The sequence below is a fragment of the Mesoplodon densirostris genome, chromosome 10 (genome assembly GCF_025265405.1).
Source record: "Mesoplodon densirostris isolate mMesDen1 chromosome 10, mMesDen1 primary haplotype, whole genome shotgun sequence".
Classification (NCBI taxonomy): Eukaryota; Metazoa; Chordata; class Mammalia; order Artiodactyla; family Ziphiidae; genus Mesoplodon; species Mesoplodon densirostris.
The window spans coordinates 6,717,440-6,743,050 of record NC_082670.1 but is presented as its reverse complement, the minus strand read 5'-3'; the positions used below and the strand labels follow the sequence as shown (position 1 = coordinate 6,743,050).

At 37.0% G+C, this 25,611-nt stretch overlaps 1 protein-coding gene across 3 annotated transcripts; it reads left to right on the top strand.

The window, feature by feature from the left end:
- The first annotated feature begins 551 nt into the window (after positions 1 to 551).
- SLC35B3 (solute carrier family 35 member B3) lies at positions 552 to 22,203 on the top strand. 3 transcript variants are annotated; one of them, XM_060110678.1, is made up of 10 exons: positions 552 to 646; positions 4,148 to 4,441; positions 7,176 to 7,297; positions 10,893 to 11,047; positions 12,552 to 12,659; positions 14,427 to 14,524; positions 16,555 to 16,647; positions 17,060 to 17,171; positions 19,887 to 19,956; positions 21,604 to 22,203. In XM_060110678.1, exons 2-10 carry the CDS (start codon positions 4,241 to 4,243, stop codon positions 21,752 to 21,754), a joined length of 1,110 nt encoding a protein of 369 aa, XP_059966661.1. In that variant the 5' UTR covers positions 552 to 646; positions 4,148 to 4,240; the 3' UTR covers positions 21,755 to 22,203. The 3 variants fall into 3 exon arrangements, with proteins under 3 accessions (XP_059966661.1, XP_059966659.1, XP_059966658.1); XM_060110676.1 differs by having other exon boundaries at positions 552 to 723; XM_060110675.1 differs by lacking the exon at positions 552 to 646 and adding an exon at positions 808 to 1,180.
- The last annotated feature ends 3,408 nt before the right edge of the window (positions 22,204 to 25,611 follow it).

Genomic DNA, 25,611 nt, shown 5'->3' with positions numbered 1-25,611 from the left:
ACGCTGACATTTTCATGAAAAGGACCGGGGATGCTGTAGCCACAAGCTGAATTATTTACGTCAGAAGCAACCCAAGCGTTACTTGGGTTCACCTTCCCCGGAAAGCAGGTAAAACACAGAAGCAGAGAAAGGTACTGTGACTTTACCCCATCTCATTTGGATCAAGCAGAGGGAACCCCAACGGTGTCTATACCCGGGTTCAATGTTCTCCACTGGGCCTCCTTCTCAAATTCCAGCGCACGGCCACTGGCCGGGAAGGCGCCACCTGCGTGGGCGCCCACGGGGACCGGGGGACCGGGCCCTACAACCTGGGGGGCTGCACAGGCTCGAGGAGCACCGGTCGGAAGATGAGAACACTCCACCCGACGCGGCGTTTAGCGCGCGTAGTAGCTCACTCCCGACACCGCTGGGTGATCTCGTCGGCTCCTATCCCGCGCCCCGGAGCTGAGGGAGCCTGCGCGAGACGTGACCGCGCCCCCTCCGCCGGAGGCCGGAGGCCGGCGAGGGGGCGGGGCCGCGCGACTGCGCACGCGCCGGCGGACACATAGGCGGAAGTGTCGCGCGGGCGCCGGGGATACAAGCACCGGGCGACGACTCGGCGGCTGCGGTGGAACGTGCAGGAGCGGGCGAAGAGGAGAAGCAGGAGGTGATGGCGACGGACCTGGGGAGGGGGAGACGCTCCGTCTGGCTGAGGCGCCCCCTGGGCTGGGGTCCCCCTTTCAGGTGACACACTGGCTCGGGAGTGGACGTGCCCCCCCCCGGGTCTTTCGCCGTGTTTGGGACGCATACCCCCCGCCCCACCCCCCGGAGAACCTTGACACCGCCCATCTTCATCCTAAGGAGAGAGCGGGAGAGGATGAGGTCGGGAGGCAGGGTGCGGGTGACTTCCTTTTACAAAGAACGGAAACCTGCTGGCAAGGTTTCCAGGGAGGAGCATCTGCTTGTCCTCGCCCTTCCGCCCTGCGGCTGGCGAGAGCTCGCTCAGGCCGGTACTTGCAGGCTTGCAGGCTTGCAGGCCTGAGGCCACCTCCAGGAGGGCCTGGTAGGCTATCCCCAGGGCCTCTGGACAACTGTCAGTCGCCTGGATCCCCCAAAACAGCGTTTTCAGTGAACAACTACGTCCGGGATCTGCGTTCATCTGGGTACTGTATGGTACTCCGCTGTCCATTTGCAGTGCAAGGTGATTGTTCTCATCGGGTTAAGTTCTTGTCGTGAACTTCCACTGGTAGTTGTTCAAATTCCTCCAGTCTTTGCAGCTTAACTCTCTTGCCCACCGTTTTATTTTCTTAAAGAAATGTTGAAAGAAGGTGGAAGGATTTGGCGTTCTAACATTTTTTTTTAATGTTAGGCATATGCATTTCTTCTGCAGTAGGCTATCAGACATCTAGAACTGTTTTGAGGATGAATGTTTTCTTATTGGGATAGTTTGGGACTTGGAAGAGGGAGATGCAGCCTTTGAAAATAATTTAGATAGGTGTTATTTGTAATACTTAATTTCTTAATATACCTGTAAAGTCCTAATTTTAGTTTTCTCCCTTAGGAAAAAAAAAACTGATCTTCAAAAATTAGCACACAGTTTCTTGAACTTTGTGCAATGAAGAGTGTTCAAATAAATGGGAAAGAACCTTGTTTTTCTGTGTTTTATAATTATACGCCACAGGTCATGATTAATATACAGAGTCCAGTTAACCTAGCTATAATGACAACATGTAATGTGGAGTGTGGCAAAATACAGAACCTAGTTTTTTTTTTTCAGGGTGCTCACATCGTAGTGACATATTTTCCTTATGTTCTACCTTTTTGTAGTGGGAGACTTTTCTTCAAAAGGTTGGGAAAGAGTAGGTTAAGAAATTAAATTTTACTTCAGTTGGTCATTTTAAATCAACATTGTCACCAGTCATTTATTTTTAAATTTCAATATGTGCTAGAAATGCTACTTTTTTAAATTGCATTTTAGCAATTATCTGTAACTTCAAGTAATTAAACGTCTGTGTTGACTTTAGGAAGAGACCTTAGGCAGTGATTCACACCTGTGTTTTATTTTTTTAACATTAGTTTCAAGGGTTACATGAACTTGAAAATTAAAGCAAAATGTTAATCATTTAATTTGAAAGCTAATTTTAATTCTGCGCTTGATTTCTTTTTATTTTTTCCTACATCACAAGGACATTAGACCAGTTTCTTTAGATGATGGTTGATGTCAGTCATTAATGCCTGAAATGGAAGGAATATGGCAAACATTCAGGATCACAGTTATTGGCTATCAGAGCTCAGTGTCTTTCTTCATCAGTCACGTGATCTGAGGAGTGCTGTTCTGATTAATAAAACTTCATTCTAAATGCAAGGGAGGGAGAGGAAGCTTAAAAACCTACATGGGGCCAGATTTATTAGAATGTACACCCATTTGTACACCCATTTATTAGTACACCCACGCCTACACGTATGGAAAATAGTTGCTAACCTTTTTGTTTCTTCTACATTCAAACAACATTTAGGTAAGGTCTTTTAAAGCATGCTTTATAAAGAAAGTCATATCCCAAGGGGATCCTACAGGGTGACTTAAAAAGTCTTAACAGAGATGACACTGATTAAACGTAGCATGGACAACAAGAACAACGTGTAAAAGAAGAAATGGGCAAAGGAAAGGAAATACAGTAAAACTTCTTGGAATTACACGTTTTCTATTTAGAAATATGACACGTATCATGTACAGCAAATGTTCTTTGATGCCTGTGTATTATTGTTAGTTACAAGCTGTAGTCAGAGCCTTGACCCCAAGTTTAAATTACAGAAGGAGACCTACTTAATCTCTGTAAATCAGCAAACTAGAAGCGATCATGAAGAGGTGGCTCTAATTCTTGCCATTTTAAATCACCATATGGCAGTTTTGGGTTTTTTTTTTTTAAGATTTCCAGAGAGTTCACTGTCAAAATTATTCTTATCCTCTTCTCTCAACTAGAGTGTAAATTTTAATTCCCACTGGGATTGTAACAGACATTCTTTTCTAGGAAGATAAGTTTTTCTTAATAAGTTTGTTCTGTTTGTCATAATTCTGCACTTTCCTCAACTTTTACATGAATTTACTTTTTAACTTCTATTAATCCAAGGAGAAATTGATAGTCATCTATGGAGCCTTCATGATTGTTTTTCACAGACTAACAAAAAATGATGTGTTTTTCAGCTTTTTACAAACCAAGGGCTTTATTTCTTTTTTCTAAACAGCTTTATTGAGGTATAATTGATACATACAAAAAATGCACATGTTTAATAGATACAATTTGATGAGTCTGGGCATATACATACACCTGTGATACCATCTCCATAAACAAGGTAATAAACATCTGTCACCACCAGGAGTGTCCTTGTGTCCCCTTTGTGTGTGTGTAGTTAAGAATGCTTTACATGAGATCTACCCTCTTAACAAATGTTTAAGTGCACAGCACCATGTTGTTAACCACAGACACTGTGTCATAGGGCCTCTGCAACAGATGGTCCTTAGAACTTATTCACCTGGTATAACTGAAACTTTATACCCATGGAACAACTACCAAAGACTTTTTAAATTGCAGAGATTTTTCTCCAAAGGAAAAAAAAACGTTTTCTTTTGGCCTAAGAGATGCTGTTGCTAAAGCATAGTATCCTTTCTATAATCTTGGTTAAATCTAGCTTTTTGCACAACTTACAAATGTTTGACTTTATTTTAAAATGTTATTAGCAAATAAATTTTACAGTTGTCTTGGTAGCTGTAGGAGTTTGGGCTGTTCTTTACTCTCTTCTGCAATTATAGATTGACTTTAATGTTGAAGACATTATGCGTAAACTATTGTGGGCTTTAAAAATTATATCCTCACTGCAAATGGAAACATAATAAAGACACGTTTACTTGGATGAAATAAATACGAGGTTAGCTTTTAGTTTGTTGCTGTGGAAATAAGAATGGTGTATATTTAATTTAGTCGTGTTTGGAGACTAAGCATATTGTTTTGGTGGATGGGAAGCTTGAATAGGAGAATTAATATATTACTATCCAGAGAGAATAACTCTTACCTGTGTAATTTTCCAAATGTGACTTGAGATATTATTTGGAGCATAGCACTTTACTTGATGGTCTAAATGCTTTGCTTTAATTGTTTATTTCCTTCTGTAGGGCTTGGCTCAGCAGGCAAAAGAAAGACTGAACAAAGGGGAGGAAACCAGCAAAGATAACTTTGGAAGCACTGAATGCGGCAAAATAAGAACAATGGATCTCAAGTTCAACAGCTCCAGGAAATATATTTCTATCACTGTCCCGTCCAAAACCCAAGCAATGTCACCACACATCAAGTCAATAGATGATATTGTAGTGCTTGGCATAAATCTCAGCAGATTTAACAAACTTACTCAATTTTTCATATGTGTTGCTGGAGTTTTGGTATTTTACCTAATTTATGGATATTTACAGGTAAAAAATTAGTCATTCGTTTATAATATGTTAATTATTTATAACAAATGAGCTCAACATGGGTACTACTAATAGTTTTGTCCAAGATACTTTCTTTTATAAGATAGCAAGTTTATTCACAAATTTGAGTTTCTTAGTATAGTAGTAGAAAAGAGCTACTAAGATTAAATTGACTGAAAACAGGGATCCAAATTTTAGAGTGAAATATTTTACGTGGGGGAAGGAAAGCAAGAGACAATCTTAAAAAATTAAAATTATGAAAAATTACAAAGTGTTATGTTTTGCAAAATGTAGGTAATTGCAACCATGTGGGGGTTTTTTTATATATAAATTTATTTTTGTTTATTTATTTATTTTTGGCTGTGTTGGGTCTTCGTTGCTCCGCATGGGCTTCCTCTAGTTGCAGCAAGCGGGGGCTACTCTTCGTTGTGGTGCACAGGCTTCTCATTGCAGTGGCTTCTCTTGTTGCAGAGCATGAGCTCTAGGCGCACAGGGTTCAGTAGTTGCACACAGGCTCAGTAGCTGTGGCTTGTGGGCTCTAGAGCGCAGGCTCAGTAGTTGTGGCGCACGGGCTTAATTGCTCCACAGCATGTGGGATCTTCCCAGACCAGGGCTCGAACCCATGTCCCCTGCGTTGGCAGACGGATTCTCAACCACTGCGCCACCAGAGAAGCCCTACCATGTGCTTTTTAAAAGAAAATGAAGTATTGATTGGTATTTTGGAACATAATTCTCACATGAAATTGAATGGTAGCACAAAAAGCCACATTCTAGTTCACTCTCAATTCCTAGAGCTCATTAAGAGGTCATTTTGCAAAAGTGTATCAGGATGTTTTCTATTTTTCCAAGGGTGTCTCTTCAGTCCTATAATACTTGAATCATCCTTTTCTTGAAGCATCTGTTGTGTTTTCATTCTTGTTGGTTTCCTCTTCTGATTCAACTTTGCCAGAACCTTATTTTTCTGTGATTTTGCCTATGCAAAACATTTCTAACGTTGCCACAGTTTGTCTTGTATTTGCATTGTTTTATGGGATAGTTGTATACATTTGACCAGGAAATTCCTGACCTTCAAAAACAAGAGCTGGATGGGTGAGGATCCAGGCTAGTGTAAACAAAATGTGTGCATGGGGACCGTTAATTACCAGTTGTCAACATTAGTGGGTATTTTCAGCCGTTACCAACTTTGCTTTTTTATGCAACTCCCTAACATGAGAAAATCTTCGTAGTTGAAGAAAAGGAAAGTGATGTGTTTTCTGAAAACAGATAATATTTCTGATATTCTTTATTATCAGAGTGATCTTAGAAGTTGTTGTATGCTTTTCCTTTGTTTTATAGAGATAAAATATAAAGTAAGTATAAAGGAGAAGACAGAATTGTGACTATTCCTTAGCTTCTGAAAATGCTATAAGGTGTATTAGTGTAAAACAACATGAATTTTAAAATCTTAATATTTATAATTGACTTTTATACTAGAAGATGATATAAGAATTCAGATACCACAATGAAGAACAATATAAAATAGTAACTTTTATCAAATATTAGAATCTCTTGTTGAGAAATTTTTTTTTTGTCCTTCGAATACCATTGTTACCAAACAGCTTGGGAGCAAAGTTAGCCATTTTAATGGAAAATGAATTAGAAATTTACAAATTTCATTAAATTTTTTCTATTTGATAAATGATCAGAGATTTTAATTTACAACTAATATGTGCAAAGTTTCTTTTAAAATAAGGTAAACTGATTATAATTGTAACATCACTTTGGTGAGAACTGACATTGCTACTAATTGGATATTAAAATAGGTTAAAGAAAATGGGGTTTTGTAGTAAATTTAGCAATATAGAAAGTGAAATATTTACCTGAGTGCCAGGATATTAATAAAGCTATTTTTATGTTTTATAGTTTGTAAACCAGAAATCTCCTAAATAACTTACAGACTTACTTGAAGGTGAAATCTAAATTTGGGGAACTACACAGCATCCTAAATGTACAAAATCAGTTCAGGATCTTTTTAGAGGCTGTGTTTAGTTTTTCTTTGAACATAAGTTTATCCATCAATTTCATGTTTTTAAATTTTATTTCAAATACAGCTGAAATGTATATATTTGGTGGATAGTTTGATGCATTCAATTAAGCCAGATAGCTTTATTAGAATACTTCTTAATGAGATTAAGAATGGCTTCTTAACAATTAACAAAAATTTTTTTCATGATATAACATTATTTTTAAGAAGAGTAACCATTTCTCTATAAGGAGAAGTTTTATATAATCTATGGCACAAGAATTCTAAAAAATAACATTAATTATCAATTTGAACTGATTATCTTAATATTGGAAAACAGACCTGAGATAATAGACTTCTAATGAAATACGCGTTTTATAAGAGTACATGAGTCCTTGAATCAGCTGCCTTCCTTATTGTTTTGGGCGACTCTTAATTTTGGTCTTTTAAAACAAGAGAAAAGCGTAGGAGGGGGTTGCTTCCTAGTTCTTCCTCCCCTGCTTCCTGTTCTGCTGATTGTCATACCTGGATATCTACTGTCACTTCTTTGGAGAGGCCTCCTAACTTCTCTAATTTTACCTCTCAGAAGCCTTACAGTTTGGATGTTTTTTGTGCATTTTGTTGTTGGGGGTGAAGCTTGGTTTCTATTAAAATGCTGTGCTTATAGGAATGTGCTGTGAGGTAACTGGTCTGCCCCTTGGACTTAAACAGTGTTCATGTCTCTCTTGACAGGAATTAATATTTTCAGTGGAGGGTTTTAAGCCCTATGGCTGGTACCTTACCTTAGTGCAGTTTGCGTTTTACTCCATATTTGGCCTAATAGAGCTTCAGCTTATTCAGGACAAAAGGAGAAGGTATGTGGTTTATTTGTTTTTATTTTTTGGCAGTTAAGTACATGAGTAGTAGTTCATTTTTATTGTTTTATTTTTTGCGCACATGGAATATGTTATACGTGAAATATACATTTCCCGTTAATAAAACATTTAATACCCAAGAATTTTTATCAGTATTATCAACTTATTAAAAATATTAAATATGGTATTTCCATTATACATTGAAAAAAGTGTAATGTTATCAGATTAAAAAATGTTTAGGGCATTCGTTGGCGGTCCAGTGGTTAGGACTGCACTTCCACTGCCAGGGGCCCGGGTTTGATCCCTGGTGGGGGAACTAAGATCCCACATGCCACGCAGCGCAGGCAAAAAAAAAAAAAAAAAAAAAAAAGAATGTTTATACTCAATAATAAGATCTTCTTAAAATAGGAGAATGTATTCAGTTGTACATAAATGTTTTTATGATGGAAATAGGTGTGATTACTGAAAAATTTATGATGGTACTACATAAGAATGGTGATATGAAAGATCAATACCTATTTTTATAGTGGTTTTTGAAATGCATAGTTAATGTTTTGTTTTGTGGGATATATTCCACTTAACATTATCGCGTTTGTAATGGCCAGTGGTAGGAATTGCATTCTTGGACATTAGAGAAATTTCATAATGTTCCTTTTTGTCAAAACTAAAAGAGTATATGACAGTAGCTTTTAAATTAACGACCACCTAGGTTTGAGAAATATCTTGAAATATTGTTAATGGCATATTGAGCAATATGCAATTAAAACCTAGTCTCATATCAGAAGGTGGTTGGGAATTTGAATATAACATTTTCTTGGTAAATTTAAGTGCGGTTATCCTGTCATATCAGACTCTAATATGTGAATATTTCATGTATATATTGGACAGTTTAAATGTAATAAGGAGCTATAATGTTGACATTCTTTATTGATATAAATGTTTAATCCTTCAGTGAAAATAAAAATTTTTCATAGCTACTTTTTTTTCTTAAATGTTTCTGATGTTTGTATGAAAATAACTATAAAATTCTAAATATTTAAATCAGTAACACCAGTATTTCTTCATGGGTCTAATTTTACCTCTCAACCTCTCTATTGCCAATAAATTATTATAGCAGCAATGTTAAAAATGTTTGAATCTGAGGAGATCTTCTTTATTATTTTCATGTTCTGAAACTCTACAAGATTTAGCTTAGCCATAGGTAGTAGAATAGAAAGTAATTAAATGTGTCTGTCAGGACTTACATATATGGAAGCCTGGCTTCCATATATATTCATTATGTGTTGCAAACTGCTGGACCTCTGATTGCTTCTAAACTAAAAGAACCCAATGCTGTATTTATTAAATGAAAAAAACACAAAGATGATGCATCTCCTAACTGTTAAATTTTAAAAAGATACAACTCCCTCTCAGCTACCAAAAGATGGGGAGTGAGCCTCCGGTCATGTTTTTCCCAACCTTTAAACCACATAACCATGACATATTTAAAGTCATTTGTGTTTGATTGAAACATGAGTGAAGGAATTAGGTAGAAGAATTTATAGACCTGTAATAAATGTAATTAGAAGTTGAAAACTTTTCATTCCAAGGCACGTTAAAAACTTTTTTAGAAAAAGTCTTTATAAGTGTATTACAATGAAAATATGCCCAATCCCCTGTTTCTGAATTTATTTCAGTGGGTATATATATATATATATATATATCTGAATTTATTTAAGTGACACTGCTCTTTAGACCTTTAATTAGTCAAATTCTTTGCTTACGTTTTTGTCTCTTCCTATATTTATATGAATACTCATGTACTTGAAGAGTACAGAATTTGGGGTCAGAAAACATGGATTTGAGTCATGTAACTGCCTCCTGTTCTGTCAGTACCTCAGGGAAGTTTCTTAAATTCTCTCTGTTTCATTTTGAGGATGAAATATGGTGATGTGTGATATAGCCCATCATAGACTAGAATACCCTAAATATACTCCAAAGTATATTACTCCAAAGTATATATTTCACCAAAGACCATCTTGTAACTTCAGTGTTAATTACTCTATGTGAGTTTTTAATAAAGGAGATCTGTACCAAATTGAAAAGCCAAGGGGCTTATCAAAGTTACAACTTTCCCATCATATCTAAAGTAGTAAGCAATTGGGGTATTCAAATAGAAACAGTGAGAGTCCTAGAGGCAAGATGATGAAATCTAACCTCATTTCACCGGTGAGAAAGCAGACCTGGAGGAGAGCTGGGATGTCCGTGAGCTCGTGCCCCAGGCTGCACTCAGAGTTGGAACCTTTTGAATTTAGGCTTCCTGAGTTCCAGGCTGGTTTTCTTTCTTCCTTTACTGTGCTGCTTTTTTAATCTTGTGATTCTTCTGACACGAATTTTTATTTTCTGGCCACTGTTTGCAATTTATGGATGAGGAAATTTGCATCTTCTGACTTTTATCATTACCTGGAGAAGTGGTGCTGTCCTCCTTCACTGATACCCCACTGAGAGTTAAACCCCATGGACAGCATAAAAACCAGTGTCTGTGTACACTGATGCATAACGGGCATGCCCAGTTATTTCCACATGGATTTTAAATGTTGACCACTGTGTTAGTGAAGTGTAAGCAAAGGTCTCAAAATTGAAATGTAAGTGGAAATGATGCATTTTAATTGAACTTATCTAGTAAATTATTTTGCCTTATATCTAGCCGTATAAAAAATGTGGAATTTTGTCGCCTTGATTTAAACATGAGCACAAATCCCAAAATGGAAACTAGATCTAAAAATGCAACATAATTTAATTATATGAATAGTGCACCAGTGTACAAGATTATTATTTTAGACCATTAAGTATCTTGTGAGCATATGCTCACAAGAACAGCTCAGAATTATGAAGATACCAAATTAAGAATCTCCTTTAGGAAATCCAGTTAGAGCCCAAAGTAGAAAATTTGGGATCATCAGGAGAGTCAGATTCCTCATCTGAAAGTTGATTGTTTTAACATTTTATACAATTACAGCATTAGAGATGAATCATAAGACATTATAGTAATAAAAACCATGTCTGGAGTTGTAAACCACCATGTTCTTTTTCTAGAGAAATTCTGCTCAGGTTGTTCTAGCAGAATGGATAGATGTATTTTTCCTAATGCTAGATGGAATGTTAGGAAACGGAACAACAATTTAGAAGTTAATTAACTAAGGTGTCTTTTCCCATTATAGAAGCGAATTTTTTTTTAAATCAAATTCTTTTTTTCTAAATTTAGTCAATGGTTTTTATATGTAGCTATAACTACTGTTAAAAAACCCTAAATGTAAAATAGCATTTATACTTTCAGTAAGAATCTAAGTAACTCTCTAATGTACTACTTTTTCACGCAGTTGAGAGTTCTCACTTACAATTGATTAAATAAAGGTAAATTGTTATTTTCACCAACATTCTTTTATACAAGTTAACACTGTTGTAACTTTACGAATAGTGATATTTTACCAATATTTATAGAAATATTAAACAGAAATTAGAAGAGTAATTAGAAATTTACACATTGTAAACACATTCTCTTATAGTAGTATGAATTGGGTCCCAAAATGAAGATTTTAAAAATTGTCTTTTACAGAATACCAGGAAAAACCTACATGATAATAGCTTTTCTAACTGTGGGTACTATGGGGTTATCAAACACTTCCTTGGGCTACCTGAATTATCCTACCCAAGTCATCTTCAAGTGCTGCAAATTGATTCCTGTTATGCTAGGAGGAGTTTTTATTCAAGGTATAGTAATGATATATTTTCATACTGTTTGAAATTAATAGGATATGTTATGGCATCTAGCATTAGGAAAAACATTAAACTTCAATTAATATCTTTAATGAACAGTCTAGATATTGTAACCCTTCTGAGTGATATCTAATAAAAAAAAAAAAAGCTATTATAAAAACACCGATACTTCTGTGATACACCTCAGGATCTGAAGTCGGTAATTTGGAGATGGGGAAAAATAAAAATAGTATTTTGTTTTATTCTTTTAATCTGGAACCTACTACATTTCCAGAAATATTGTATTTACATATTGAAGGCCTAGCTCAGAAGTAGCTGGAAAGCTCTTTTTTTCAATTCTTTCATTTTTCTACTCTCCAGGGCTCTGCTCTGCATTATACAAAGGGACGATTCCCATGTTGAAGTAAAGCTTAAGCTGAGCAAGTGGGTTTTTTTTTTTTTTTTGCGGTACGCGGGCCTCTCACTGTTGTGGCCTCTCCCGTTGCGGAGCACAGGCTCCGGACGCGCAGGCTCAGTGGCCATGGCTCACGGGCCCAGCCACTCCGCGGCACCTGGGATCTTCCCGGACCGGGGCACGAACCCGTGTCCCCTGCATCAGCAGGCGGACTCTCAACCGCTGCGCCACCAGGGAAGCCCTGAGCAAGTGTTTTTTAACCAACTCTGCTGACTGTTGACTCCCTAGGATCCCAACTAAATTACAAGCTATGTGAAAATAGGAGCAAAAGAGGAGGCAATGATAGTGACAAACAGTGGAACAAGTTTTTGTTTTGTTCATCTGACTGTCATGCGGAATATTCATGTTTTGATAATCACTAAAGTTCTTATAAAGCCTCACTTCATTTTATGCATTATAAGCCTTCCCAAAAGAGCTTTTTAAAATGAAAATGTGTATGTCAGCTACTTCACATATAATTTCAGGATAACTGTTCACACAGGAAAAAATAGTGATCTCAATTTCCTATTAAAAATCACATTTCACATCGTAACTGACTTGGCCTGTATAATATTTCCTTAACAGTCCTTCCAAAAAGTTACACTATGTGATTTCATTATTTAAACTTGGCTGTGCTAAAAGAAGTTAATCCTCACCAACCTAGAAGTTATCTGACTATATAATTTGCGAACATATATAGCCTGAATAACTACTCTGGTTTCTTGGTAAACTTACGAAGTATAAGAAAATTCATAGCCTTATGTTATATATAAAGTAAAAGAGGCACTAGTTTCCACAAACTTTTTAAATGTTCTTATTTACTCACTATCATAAGAAGGATCTCGTATCTAACTTACAAGGACATTTTGGTGCCCACGGGGTAATTTTGATTTTCAAAGCCCTTCTGTGACTGTCTTGTTTCATGCCTTGACCTAAGTGCTCCTGATCATTTTTGACATTGGATATAAAAGGCAGTCCCTGCTTTACTTGTTTAAACACATAGATCTAAAACTGTGCTGAGTGGGTAATTGCATAATGAGGTTGACTTACATTTATTTTGCACAGGAAAGCATTACAATGTTGCTGATGTGTCTGCTGCCTTATGTATGAGCCTCGGCCTGATATGGTTTACCCTAGCCGACAGCATGGTTGCACCAAATTTCAACCTGACAGGTAAGGAATTTACTTGTATTCCTAGATTTTGTAGGTGTTTCTGTTTAGAGTAAGAATTTTTACAGTTTCATGAGGGTTTTAAATGATGGTGTGGCATCTGTGATTCTCATATCTCTAACATAAAGCTTTTGGACTTTCCATATAAGATGTAGCAAAAATATCACAACTCTGGAAACAACAGTTGTTTTTAGTACTCTTGTATAGTATTTTGACACGACAGGAGTCTGTGTGCCTAGATGGAATCTCCCATTATCAAGTACATGACAGACCAATTTCTTATGAGCTGAATTGGAAATATATACATGAGTTATAGGAGGATCACAGTAGTAATTGTTATTCTCACTTTCTTAAAAAATAATGAAACTTGCAAACTTACTTTTCATTGTTTTAGCTTAAAAAAAGAAAATTATGCTGTTCTTTAACATTGAACTGTGTAATATAAATGTGGTCATAACCTTAAAGTGCATAAAGCTTCCACCATAAACACTTTTCCTCATGGTGTGCCATGTGGAATTTTGTAAATTAAATTTAGATCTTTCACGAGGAGAATAGGTATTATAGTATGTTCAGAAATAAATAAGAATAAAAAATATGTGTTGGAATCTTGTTTTTAGTCTAAAGACCTTACAGAGAGATTGCTTATTATATATACAGTATTGTCATTCTTAAACTATTGAGTGTTACTCATAAGATTATTTTAGTTTCATCCCATTTCCTAGCCTGATACCTAACAAAAATAATTCTTTCAAAGGAACTCTGAGAGAACAGGGAGAAAAACAAAGCAAAACAAAATAACAATAACAAAAATAGCAGCATATGTAATATATATATACATATATTAGCAGTACAAACTATAATTATTTGTGAGAAAAAAAGTATGAAGTAGTGAAGAAAATCATTTACGTCAACTTTGCTGTTCTTTCTAAGAATCAAAATGTTCCTGACCAGTTGTTAGTCTATGTTTCTTACTAACCTCGTTAATCACGCTAAGTTAATGGATTCAGATCAGCATCTTAGAGCAGCCCTTTAAACCAGCCTTTTACAGACGATGCTGGTAGAACCTATTAGGTCTGTTCTTTCAACTTTGATCATCCAGAGTATTTTAATAATATGGGTACTATTTTTATGCTTTCCCTCTTCCTTTGGTTGTTTGAATTAACTGACTAATCACCAATCCCAATAGATGATCTAAGAATCTCTTCTGTATTTGTTTAATACAGTGTTTCTTTCAAACACATAATCTACTTAAGAGCAGAAATATTATTTGACATGATTGTGAAACACAACAAGGTGACAGCATTAATGCAGTTTATTAGTATTAGTTGTTTTTTGTTGTTTTTTTATAATAACATCACCTACATGCCTGTTACAACTGGTTGTGGATAAAAATACTCAACTTTGGGCCTCCCTGGTGGCGCAGTGGTTGGGAGTCCGCCTGCCGATGCAGGGGATACGGGTTCGTGCCCCGGTCTGGGAGGATCCCATGTGCCGCGGAGCGGCTGGGCCCGTGAGCCGTGGCCGCTGGGCCTGCGCGTCCGGAGCCTGCGCGTCCAGAGCCTGTGCTCCGCGACGGGGGAGGCCACAACAGTGAGAGGCCCGCGTACCGCGGGAAAAAAAAAAAAAAAAAAAAAAATACTCAACTTTGCTGAGCAAATGTGATTTAAGGTCTGATTTTGGTTTTTTAGCCCAATTAAATTTCTGATAAGTCTTGATTATCGTTCATATGTTTAAATGAGGAGGTTATTTTTTTCTTATGCCTTCTTGAAGGTGTGATCCTCATCTCCCTGGCACTATGTGCAGATGCTGTCATTGGAAATGTCCAAGAGAAAGCTATGAAACTTCATAATGCTTCTAATTCGGAAATGGTAAATACTCTAGTGCTTTTTCTTCACATCAGACAGACCCAAAAATGACGATATACTTAATTTTATGACATAATTATGGTATTGAAGACTCGCATTGCAATTTTAAACTAGTTGATCCTCATTATTTTCATAAAAGTAGTACGTTCAAATATTACAGGAAGGTAAAAAGTAAAATACCATTATCACCACTGATACCTTATTGCAAGCATTTGATAAATTTTTTCCTCTTTGATTTATGGAGTTTGGGGCGTGTTAAAAAAAATGCTTTGTTACATCATTTTTCTTCTCTCTTTGTATTTGGTATTATTTTCCATTTAGAAGTTTGTAATTTACATGTAGTTTAGCTTATCTTTTCCTTCATGACTTCTAGCTATGTATTATGATTGAAAAGGGCTTTTCCAACTCTAAGATTTAAGAATTTTATGCCCATTGCCTACTAGTTTTATAATTTCCTTATTTATTAAATCTTTGATCCAACCAAAACTTTTAAAAAATTTTCTTCCATATGGCTATCTACTTTGCCCAATATCATTTATTGAATAATTCACTTTTCCAATTTTTATTTTAAATACCTTCTTTTATCCTATCTTAGTCTAATGCAGGGTTCACAGTTTTATTCTTTCAAGCTTATTTCTGCACCAGAACCATATAATGACAGCAGCTTTATCACCATACATTTACCATCTGTTAGGACTAGCCACCTTTGTTCCTTTTGTTTTTCAGAATGTTACTACCAGTAGTTATTCTTGGGTGTTCATATCCCCAAATAAACTAGAAACCCATTGGTATTGTGATTGGTATGGCATTGAATTATAAATTAATTTAGGGAGAATGGCATCTATACACTTGATTCTTTCAGTCCAAGAATAAGGTATGACTTTCCTTTTATTCAAGTGTTACTTTTAAATGTCCCTTAGATTTTAAAGTTTTCTTTGTATAAATCCAGTTATTTTTTTATTGAAGTTATTGTTAGGTGTTTCATCTTTTTGCCGTTATTACTGCAAATAATGCCTTTTCTTCCAATATATCTTCTAGCTGGTTGGTGTTTGTATATAGGAAGGTTGTTATGCTGTGTTTGCATTAGTTTTGTAACCCATCACCTTGCTAGACAGACAGAGCACACAGCAGTAAGGATATGTAGGACTGGTTACTTAGTCAACAGAGTGGGGCATCTTTACAGAGTCCCTAAGAACATAGGAGCTTTGATCTTGGTCAGGAGTTTTCTTGATCATCATCACCACTCTCCCTAGATAAGATAGCGATCAGAGAATTAAGGAATTGTAAGTAGGTAGAAAGAATGTAATACAGTGGTTAAGACGTAGGCTGTGGACTAAGATAGCCTTAGTTCTCTACTAGCTCTCCTGTTTGAGGAAATGACTTAATATCTCTAAGTTTTAGTTTTTCCATCCGCACATTGGGGAGTGATGATTAAGAGTGCCTGTCTCTTAGGTTGGTTGTGAGAAATAAATGGAATAATCCATATAGAGCGTTATTAGCACAGTACCTGACACATAGCAGGTATTTAAGTTTGATGATGACACTGATTCTGCTTATAAGGAGTGTAATAGAAAGATTGGTAGGAAAATTGGGAAATTAAGCAATAAGTATGTCATATACTGCTTATTTTCATTGTATTTTAATGTATTTGCAAACTTAATGTTTGGGTTTTTTCATGTCTAATAAGTAGTTTTAGAGTATCTTTGTTTTGTGTATGTTTTTAGGACCCCCAACATTAAAATCTGGTTTGAATTCACTAATTAAACGAGGCAAAAAAAGAATAATTAGGTAACCATTTATGAAAGGATTAGTACTGCTGTGTTATGTTGTACCTAAAATAATGTGTAAACTTATAAACAGAATCAACCATCATTTCCAGAAAACTACGCCATATTGAAACAATGATGTTACTTTTTAAATGGTTTCCTCTACAGATTTAATGAAATAAAGAAATTGAGCCACATATTGAAAACCTTCATTTTACACCTTTGGTTAAATAGCACTTTTTTCCACTTTATTTTTCTCTGCTCTAGGTTTTGTATTCGTATTCAATCGGTTTTGTGTACATTTTATTGGGATTGACATGCACTAGTGGATTAGGCCCTGCAGTAACATTTTGTTCAAAGGTAAACACTAATCACATTTTTAAAAATAAACATCTTCCATTAATTAGTATCCCCTATATTTCTAATTCCCCTTGTTCAAAAAGACTATTTTATGCAATTTGATAACTCCTTTAATACAATGTATGTAAATCAGAAATTATTTCAGAAATGAAATGATTTATATTTAATTTTTTTTATCCTTGCTCTTTCCCATAAGTTAATTTTCAAACTATTCATAATGTAGAAGTTGGGGATTTTTAATTTCATCATTATTTTTCCATTAAATCAGAACTAAATCAGAATCTCTGCTTGACTGCATTGTTGAATGGCTTATTATTGCTCAAAAGGTTGATTAAAATCGGTAGTTTTATTTCATTTATAATATCTCAGGGTTTGTTTTGCATTTTTCTAACAGGCTTTTTTATATTTGCAGGATCCAGTTCGGACCTATGGCTATGCTTTCCTTTTTTCCCTCACTGGGTATTTTGGAATCTCTTTTGTTCTGGCTTTGATTAAAATTTTTGGTGCACTTTTTGCTGTAACAGGTAAGAACGATATACTTGCTTAGATTATGAAAGAAGCATTTGAATTTTCTTTGATATTCTTTTTCAAAAGGTAAGGGCAGCATCTGTTCTTCATTAGAAAGAAAATTGTCGGGAATTCCCTGGTGGTCCAGTGGTTAGGACTCGGTGCTTTCACTGCCGGGACCCGACTTCAGTCCCTGGTCGGGAACTAAGATCGCTGAAGCCGCACAGTGCAGCCAAAAAGAAATTTTTTTTGAAAGAAAGAAAGAATATTGTCACATTTCACCAATTTATTCCTTGTTTTTCTTTAAAATTCTAAAGAAAATGATGTTTGATCTGAATTTCTTATTTGAAGGTTTAATTTTAACATCACATATATGCATTTATCTAGATAGTAACTTTAAGTACGTTAAAAGATCTTTTTATTAAAAAGTATGATGGGATGAATGCCTTCCAGGAAAAATACTGTATTTAATCACTTTTAATTTATAATGGAAAATTACAGTTTTGTCACACTTAAAACATGACAGGTATCTTTTAAGCAAAGGTTTTGGGGCCTTTCGTTTGTACACTTTCTGGAAACTCAACCAGATAAGCTTCCCTTTTCACTAATAATTATGCACGTGCTCTGTGCAAGGACTTTGCTTGTCATGTCAGAGAAATGGAGGTTGTTACTTGCTTTGCTTTGGAGGAGTGAGGGGAGCAGATGAAGGGCTGCAGGTGAGGCCCGGTGAGGAGAGCAGTTGACTCCAATTGCTGCCTCATACCGTTTGCCACAAGAATGGTCCACAAGACAAATGCTCTCAGTATCTCCCATCCGGAGAGAGCCCTGGGTGAAGCCCATCAGGATGGGAAGCCGTGTGACCTGCCACGAGGAGCGCTAGACTGGGGTGTGAGAGAAGGTGCAGCCCAGTCCCAGCCCTGACGTTTAATGATACGGGGCCTGGAGAGTAAGTCTCTCCTCTTCTCTGGGCCTCGTTTCTCTCTTTTGTGAAGAGATTGGGTTGGACAAGATCACCTCTATCCGAGATCTGTAGAATTGACATCCATGAGGCATTTACACCATACTCGTTTACCTGATTTTGATTTTTCACAGTTTTAGGGGAATATTTTAATACCACAGAGTAAATGAAACAAATGAATAAATGCCCCCTCTGTAAAAGTATATTTCTTCCTAACTGTTCTCTTTATTTGCTCACATATGACTGTGCTTTTTAAAGTTTACGTCCCTAATGGTAAGTAGAGGGAATTTAATTGTAGTTTGGGCCATATCAGTAACCTTCCAAGTCAGCTCATGCTGTCAAGAAAGATCGCAAATGTATACACTTAGCTTGGGTTTCAGTTTTGTCTGTAAGATAGTAGCTGTTCAAAAAGAGTCTGGTATCAGTCTGTGTGTATTGATGAGCCCTGTGATTGGTATAAAGAAATGTGAGATGCAATCCTTGTGTTGAAGGTGCAGGCAGGTGTCTTTCTCTCTCACATGAAACAAATCCAGAGATGGTAATATAACAGCTAACATGTCCATAGCCCTTGTTATGTACCAGGTACCATTTTAGCTGTTTTACATATGTTATTCATGTTAACCTCACAATGATCCTATAAAGTAGGTGCTATTATTGTTCCATTTTACAGATGGGTAAACTGAGGCACAGGGTGGTTAAGTGGCTTGCCAAGTGATCGGCCAGCTAGTAAGTTGCAAAATCAGTATTTCAACTGAGGCCGTCTAGCTCCAGACCTGTCCTCTCAACCGGTATGCCATGTGCCTCCCAAGCTGGCATGGTAGCTCCAGCTCCTTAGGAATCCAGTCCCTCTTTCTGCTCTGCCATCTTCGTCCTCATTCCAGACAGGTGGGTGGAGAGAAGATGAAAGACACATCCTTCTCTTTATGGAAAGTTCCTACAAATCTACACTCCTAGAGACAGCACTTCTGCCCACACTTCATTGTCCAAACTTAGTCCCGTGACCACACCTGACTGTAGGAGAGGCTGGGAAGCTATCCCAGTTAAAAGTAGGGGTCTTTTTACTAAAGTAGTAGGAAAACTAGATTTGGGGAATCGGGCTCTAACAGTTTCCAAAACAGTTTCTTCATCTGGTATTCGTTCATTCATTCACGCTTTGAAGATTCAGTGCCAGGAACTACAGAGGCTGTGGAAATAAGGACGACTAAGACAAGGAGCTGAGTAAAGCTCACAGTCTAGTGGCGGAAAGGTGCACCGGAGCTACGTGCAGAGTTCCTCTCTGCACCTGGGTGGGACGAGGGAGGAAAGCTTCGGGCCGTAATCCTTGAAGGACCGTGTACAGAGGACTGGAAAGATGTCTCACGGTCTTCTCCAGTGATGCCCACCACTAGGATGTCCTTTAGATTGCTGCTTCTCAAGATACGGAATCCAATCGTATCTTCCTTGGAAAAGTCCTTTCTTTCCTGTCAGACTAAGTGTGTCTCCCTAAAGGATGACGTGCCTCCATAGCCTCATGGCCTCCATCAAGCACTTATTACAGTTGTACTTTAAATGTAACTCTATTATTTAATGTCTGTAACCCTGCTAGCCTGTAACTTCCATGGTAGCAGGAGCAGTGACTTTGATTTTCTTCTTTTTTCTCTTTCCTTTGTTTCCTTGGCAGCTCACATAGATCTTGGCACACAGTAGGCTCTGTAAATATTTGTTAAATAAATTATTTCCGAAATATTACCAAGACAATAGGCGCATTCTAAAACCAACCTTTTTCTCCCTACAGTGACAACAGGGAGAAAAGGAATGACCATTGTACTTTCATTTATATTCTTTAACAAACCATTCACATTTCAGTAAGTACTTTTTAATTCGACAAGTTTCTCTACCTTTAGATACTTCTGTTTCACGTTTACTCTTAGATAGCCTTAATTTCTTTGTTAAGAATCCTTTTCATCTTGACCCAAATTTATTAATGTGTCTTCTGCTGTTTCAGAAATGTATGTAATTATTTTGAAGAAATCATTTTGTATACTTAAATTGCCTAACCAGTCCCAATGCACATGTGACCCTGTGTTTCCAGTATAAATGTGTTCCAGTAAACATGTATTTCGAGTATAAATGAATGTGAGTGATGTGGTGAGATTAAGGGACTCCCCTTGCCCTGGTGCAAATATATAAATTTTATATATATACATATATGGTTTTTTAAATTGTTAAGTTTATCTGCTGTCTTTTCCCACAAAGGATTTGAGTTAGAGTTGTACCATAATGGTTCTCTTAGTTTGTGGTTTTCGGTGGAAGCATTGACTGTTTTCTTTACTGTCTAGTATGTATTTGAAATTAGCATCATTTAAACTTATATTGGTTGAGAACATTCAGACTTAGAAATCATCAATGTACAGTCATCCCTTGGAATCCATGGGGTACTGGTTCCAGGACCCGCACATATACCAAAATCCAAGGATGCTCAAGTCCCTTCCAGTCAGCTCTTTATGTCTACGGGTTCCACATCTGCACACACAGAGGGCTGACTGTATATTTGTTGAAAATATCCACGTATAACTGGACCTGTGCAGTTCAAACCTGCGTTGTTCAAGGGTCAGCTGTATGAGCTTAAAGGTAACCACAAAATAAATTTTCAGCAATGTATAGTCGGTCTTCTGTACCCATGGGTTCTGCATCTGCAGATTGAATCAACCAACTGCAGAGCAAAAATATTCAGAAAAAAAATTCCAGGAAGTTCCATAAAGTAAAATTTGAATTTGCCATGTACTGGCACCTATTTACATAACATCTACATTGTGTTAGGTATTATAATAATTTAGAGATGATTTAAAGTATACACAAAGTTGTGCATAGGTTATATGCAAATACTATGCCATAAATAAAGGACTTTAGCATCCACTGATTTTAGTATCCTCTGGGTAGAGGGGGTTGGGTTCTGGAACCAGTCCCCAGCTGATACTAGGGACAACTGTATTTATAGAAACCTCTGTTTGTTTTCTATAAATTAGTTTCTCTTTCTGCAGGGGCTGGGTATTCATTGTAGTAATCGATGCCAATTCTCCTGCTTTCTCAGGATGTGTCCCTTTTTATCTCTCTATATTCTACCCCAACTAGTTGGACTGCTGAATTGAATTCCTAAGAAGTCCATTGGCAGGTTTACATATCCAGTGCTTTAAACATACTCCTGAGACTTTTGGTAGGAGTTGGACTTCAAATTTGCTATTATCCTCAAAAAAATGAACTACATTTAGTATTTTATAAAATGCTTTTCCTACATATATACTTAACATTAAAAATATAGAATTCTATCTAGTGTGATCTAAATATTATTTGTAAAATAAAACAGATACTGTTTTATTTTAGTGCTCTTATTATAGGTATCCAGTAGCAAAATTTTATTTCATTGAGGAATTTTTGTGACATCATCAAATTCTGTGGTTAATGACAAATTGTTACCGTGACATTAATCTTTTTTCCTTATTTTTTTCTCTTAGGTATGTATGGTCTGGTTTGTTAGTTGTCCTTGGTATATTTCTCAATGTTTACAGTAAAAATATGGACAAAATAAGACTCCCATCGCTGTATGATGTGATAAACAAAACAGTGGAAGTGAGGAGGTCAGGGACGTTGGCACAGACTGTCTAGGCAGCGATTCGCTTTATAACGTAGAATTAATTCATCAATCAGTTAACTTTCCAAAGGGACTTTTATAAAAACCAGAGGCTCTGAAGGCATGCTGTCATTTGTGGATGGATTACATGTGAAGTCGCCCTTTCTTCAGAACCCTTGTTGGACTGTTCAACTTCCAAAGCAATCAAAAGAGCCACACCCAGCACACCTTAGAATAAAACGTCAAGATGAAGGACTGTGACACTTACAGTCTGTTGAGAATTTCACTGGAAATGGACCATGTTGCAAGAAAAGTTGGATATCATTATGACATATCAAAGAAATTGATATGTAAACGCAGATTGTTTTCTTTTTTCCGTACCATTTTGTTGGTGTTATTTAAATTGATTCTCTGTTGTAAGAGTGAACTGATGATTTAAAGTCTAGAGAGAATAACTTCATTATAAATAAAAATTATTCTCAGATTTTTTTTAAAAGAATGTGATGGAATTGGGGTAGTGAAGGTTGGATTTTGTTACGAAGATGGGAAGTACAGTGTACATAAACTTTAAGACTTAGGCTTTTCTCTGATCATTTAAAAGTATTCTTTAGAGAAAATGTGCTTTACGTTTTCTGTGGAGTATAGGCAATAGAGTAAAAAGAGTCATCATCCTGTATCCTGTAAGTATGTATCACAAGCCAGATTTCCTATTATCCATCAAAGGTGCTAAAAGATTTCATGATTTGGATTTTTAAATTGAAGGGAGGGACTTCCCTGGTGGTCCAGTGGTTAAGACTTCACCTTCCAATGCAGGGTGTGCAGGTTCAGTCCCTGGTCAGGGAGCTAAGATCCCACATGCCTCATGGCCAGAAAACCAAAACATAAAACAGAAGCAATAGAGTAACAAATTCAATAAAGACTTTAAAAATGGTCCACGTCAAAAAAATCTTAAAAAGTAAAATAAAAATAAAGAAATAAATTGAAGGGAAAATAATTGATGTCTTAAATTACTACAAAATAATAAAATTATCGTAGTGCTTCTTAAAAATGAAATTTAATTTGACAGCTTGAAGACGAAATTGGATAAATTAAAAAACACAAGTAGATTTAGCAAATTCACACAATACGGTGCTTGCACAGTTTTAAGTCTAAATTCAGAAAGATTTTGGCCCTGATTTTTTAGCAGTGAGTTTTGGAATTGCTTCCACTGTATTAAAAAAAATGCTATTAATCTTCATTTTCAGTGTAAATGTTGGTTAAAACAGCTTAATATCCATGCTCTTAGTACTATCACTTATATTTTGTGAGTATAGTATAGTTGGAATATTTAATCTCATTCTTAAAATTCCACTGTATTCTGATGGTGACCTTAACCTGTTTTGTGCATATGTGGGTGCAGCACAGCCCATGATAACTTAAGGATCTAGCCCAAGAAATTCTGCCTGATCTTCATGTGACATATGTTAAATTAAATACTGTGGGTCTTTTTCCCCCAAATGATAATCATTTTTTAAGTTTTCTTATTTTAAAGTGAAAGGAATGTTAATTTGCACTTCATCATACTACTGCCTTAAACTCTAAGTAAAGATATGTGCTTTTTAAAAAAGTTAATTTTCCTGAATCCTTGATAAAATATTATAATTTTAACTTATCAAGTCATCCTTTTATCCCCATACTTTTCTAATGTTTTTGCCTCTGACTGCCTGTTACCAGCTCCTCATCTCACCTACGCCATCCCCAGTTTTAAACAATTTAGTACTGTTTAAAAATCAGTTTGTCAGGGCTTCCCTGGTGGTGCAGTGGTTGAGACTGCCTGCCGATGCAGGGCACACGGGTTCGTGCCCCGGTCCCGGAAGATCCCCACGTGCCGCGAAGCGGCTGGGCCCGTGAGCCATGGCCGATGAGCCTGCGCGTCCCGAGCCTGTGCTCCACAACGGGAGAGGCCACAGCAGTGAGAGCCCTGCGTACCGCAAAAAAAAAAAAAAAAATCAGTTTGTCAGGCTAACCCTTTACACTCCATTTCCTTTTTTGACCTGCCATCAGAAGGAGGTAAACTTCATCTCACTTATTTGTATCCATGGAATAGTAGTAGTCTAAAATACAGAATAATTTCTGTAGTGAAGGAAATCAACACTGGGGTGTGTACTTTGTGCCAGATTTAAAATACGGCCTTTCATGAATATGTCATCCCAGCAACCAAAAAAGTAATAATAAGGGAATTTAAAATATTAATTGCAGAAGTTCCCTGGTGGTCCAGTGGTTAGGACTCTGCGCTTTCACTGCCGAGGGCCTGGATTCAATCCCTGGTTGGGGAACTAAGATCCCACAAGCTGTGCAGTGTGGCCAAAAAAAAAAAAAAAAAGAATAAAATATTAATTGCAATAGCCAGTATTTAAGTGCTTGTTAGGTACCAGGCACTATTATATGTGTTTTCTATGCAATAACTTAATCGTCGCAGCACCTGTCTAAGGGTAAGTATTAGCTTCATTCTCCAGATGAGGAAGCTGTAGCCTTGTGACATGCGTAACCTTACGTAGCTAGAAAAAGCCAGAGCTGTCAAGCAGTCTGCTTCCAGATTCATGCCGTTAACCACTGTGCTGCCTCTCTAAGTAGATGTGATTATTCATGTTTACAGTTGTGCAAATACAGAGGTTGAGGACCAGGGTGAGTGCTTACTAGCTCACATAACACTACAGCACAGGAGTATGTTTCAAACCCAGTCACACCGCAAGGCATGTTTTCTGTTCATTGTACCGCACTATGAACATTTAAGTAACCCAAAGTAACATCGTGAGTGATGAAGTGTCTTTAGTAAAGCATTTGTGAGACATACCTGAGTGAATAGGTGAGGATCGTTTGATGGACACATTAGTGGAATGCACATAGATGTCTTTGTTTCGAGCTGTATGTAGATATAAATTGTTTCTTCATCTGTGTTCACATCAGGTGCCTGTCATACCTATAGTAGGCACTCAGTAAATATCTGTGTCATACAGAACTAGTCATCAAAGAATACCTTTAGACAAAAAAAGATACATTCTGAATTCTGCCATATAATGTCCCCTTCTTGGCATACAAGATAACAGTGCAACAAAATAACAATAGCAGAAGAATGTAGCCAACTCTTTGTGGATCACTGTGTTAAGATATGACCTAGAGGTAAACCAGCCTAGCCAGAATCCTCAGCAAGGCATGCTGTATAGTAAAGAATTTGGCCAACCTTTGTCCTTGATTTCTGGGAGGGAGCTTCTAGTCCTTGGAATTTCCCAAGTGATAGGAATTGTTAGTCCAGGGTCGGGGCTGGCCTTGCTGGAAAGTCTCACCATGTGACTATAGGATTAGGGTTTTGAGCCTCAGGATATTGGCCCAACCTTTGGGGAAGGTAAGGGGTTTGGAGATGATTGAATTCAATCGCATGATCAGTGATTCAGTCAATAATGGCTACATAGTGAGACCCAGTAAAACCTCCGGAGACCAAGGTTTGGGATTGCTTCCCTGACTATAGGTACCCACGGATGTGCCAGGAGGGTGATGCTCCTGAGGGCACGGAAGCGTAGACCTTGCCCCACAAGTCTCTTCTTTTGTCTGTTCCTGATTTGTATCCTTTGTGATAAGACTGTAGTGGAATGTATAACGCTTTCTTAAGTTCTATGAGTTCTTCTAGTGAAGTATGGAACCTGAGGGTAAAGTGGTAACGCCCCCAAATTTGTAACCAGTTGGTGGCCTGGGAGCCTCAGAGCTTGCAGCTGGTTCTGATTGTGGGGACTGTTCCCATAATGTGTGACATTTGACCAACTCCAAATAGTTAGGATTGCACTGCAGGCTTTAGGCTTAACTAATGTTTTTATCTTTTAGCATTCTCTGGACTGTTATCTAAGTCTCTTAATTTCCT

Bases quoted from the DNA above. Each gene is read 5' to 3' on its own strand.
- SLC35B3 (XM_060110678.1), top strand. From the start codon at position 4,241: ATGGATCTCAAGTTCAACAGCTCCAGGAAATATATTTCTATCACTGTC. The intron at 14,525-16,554 runs GTAAATACTCTA...TCTCTGCTCTAG, and splicing joins ATGCTTCTAATTCGGAAATG to GTTTTGTATTCGTATTCAAT. The intron at 19,957-21,603 runs GTAAGTACTTTT...TTTTTCTCTTAG, and splicing joins AACAAACCATTCACATTTCA to GTATGTATGGTCTGGTTTGT.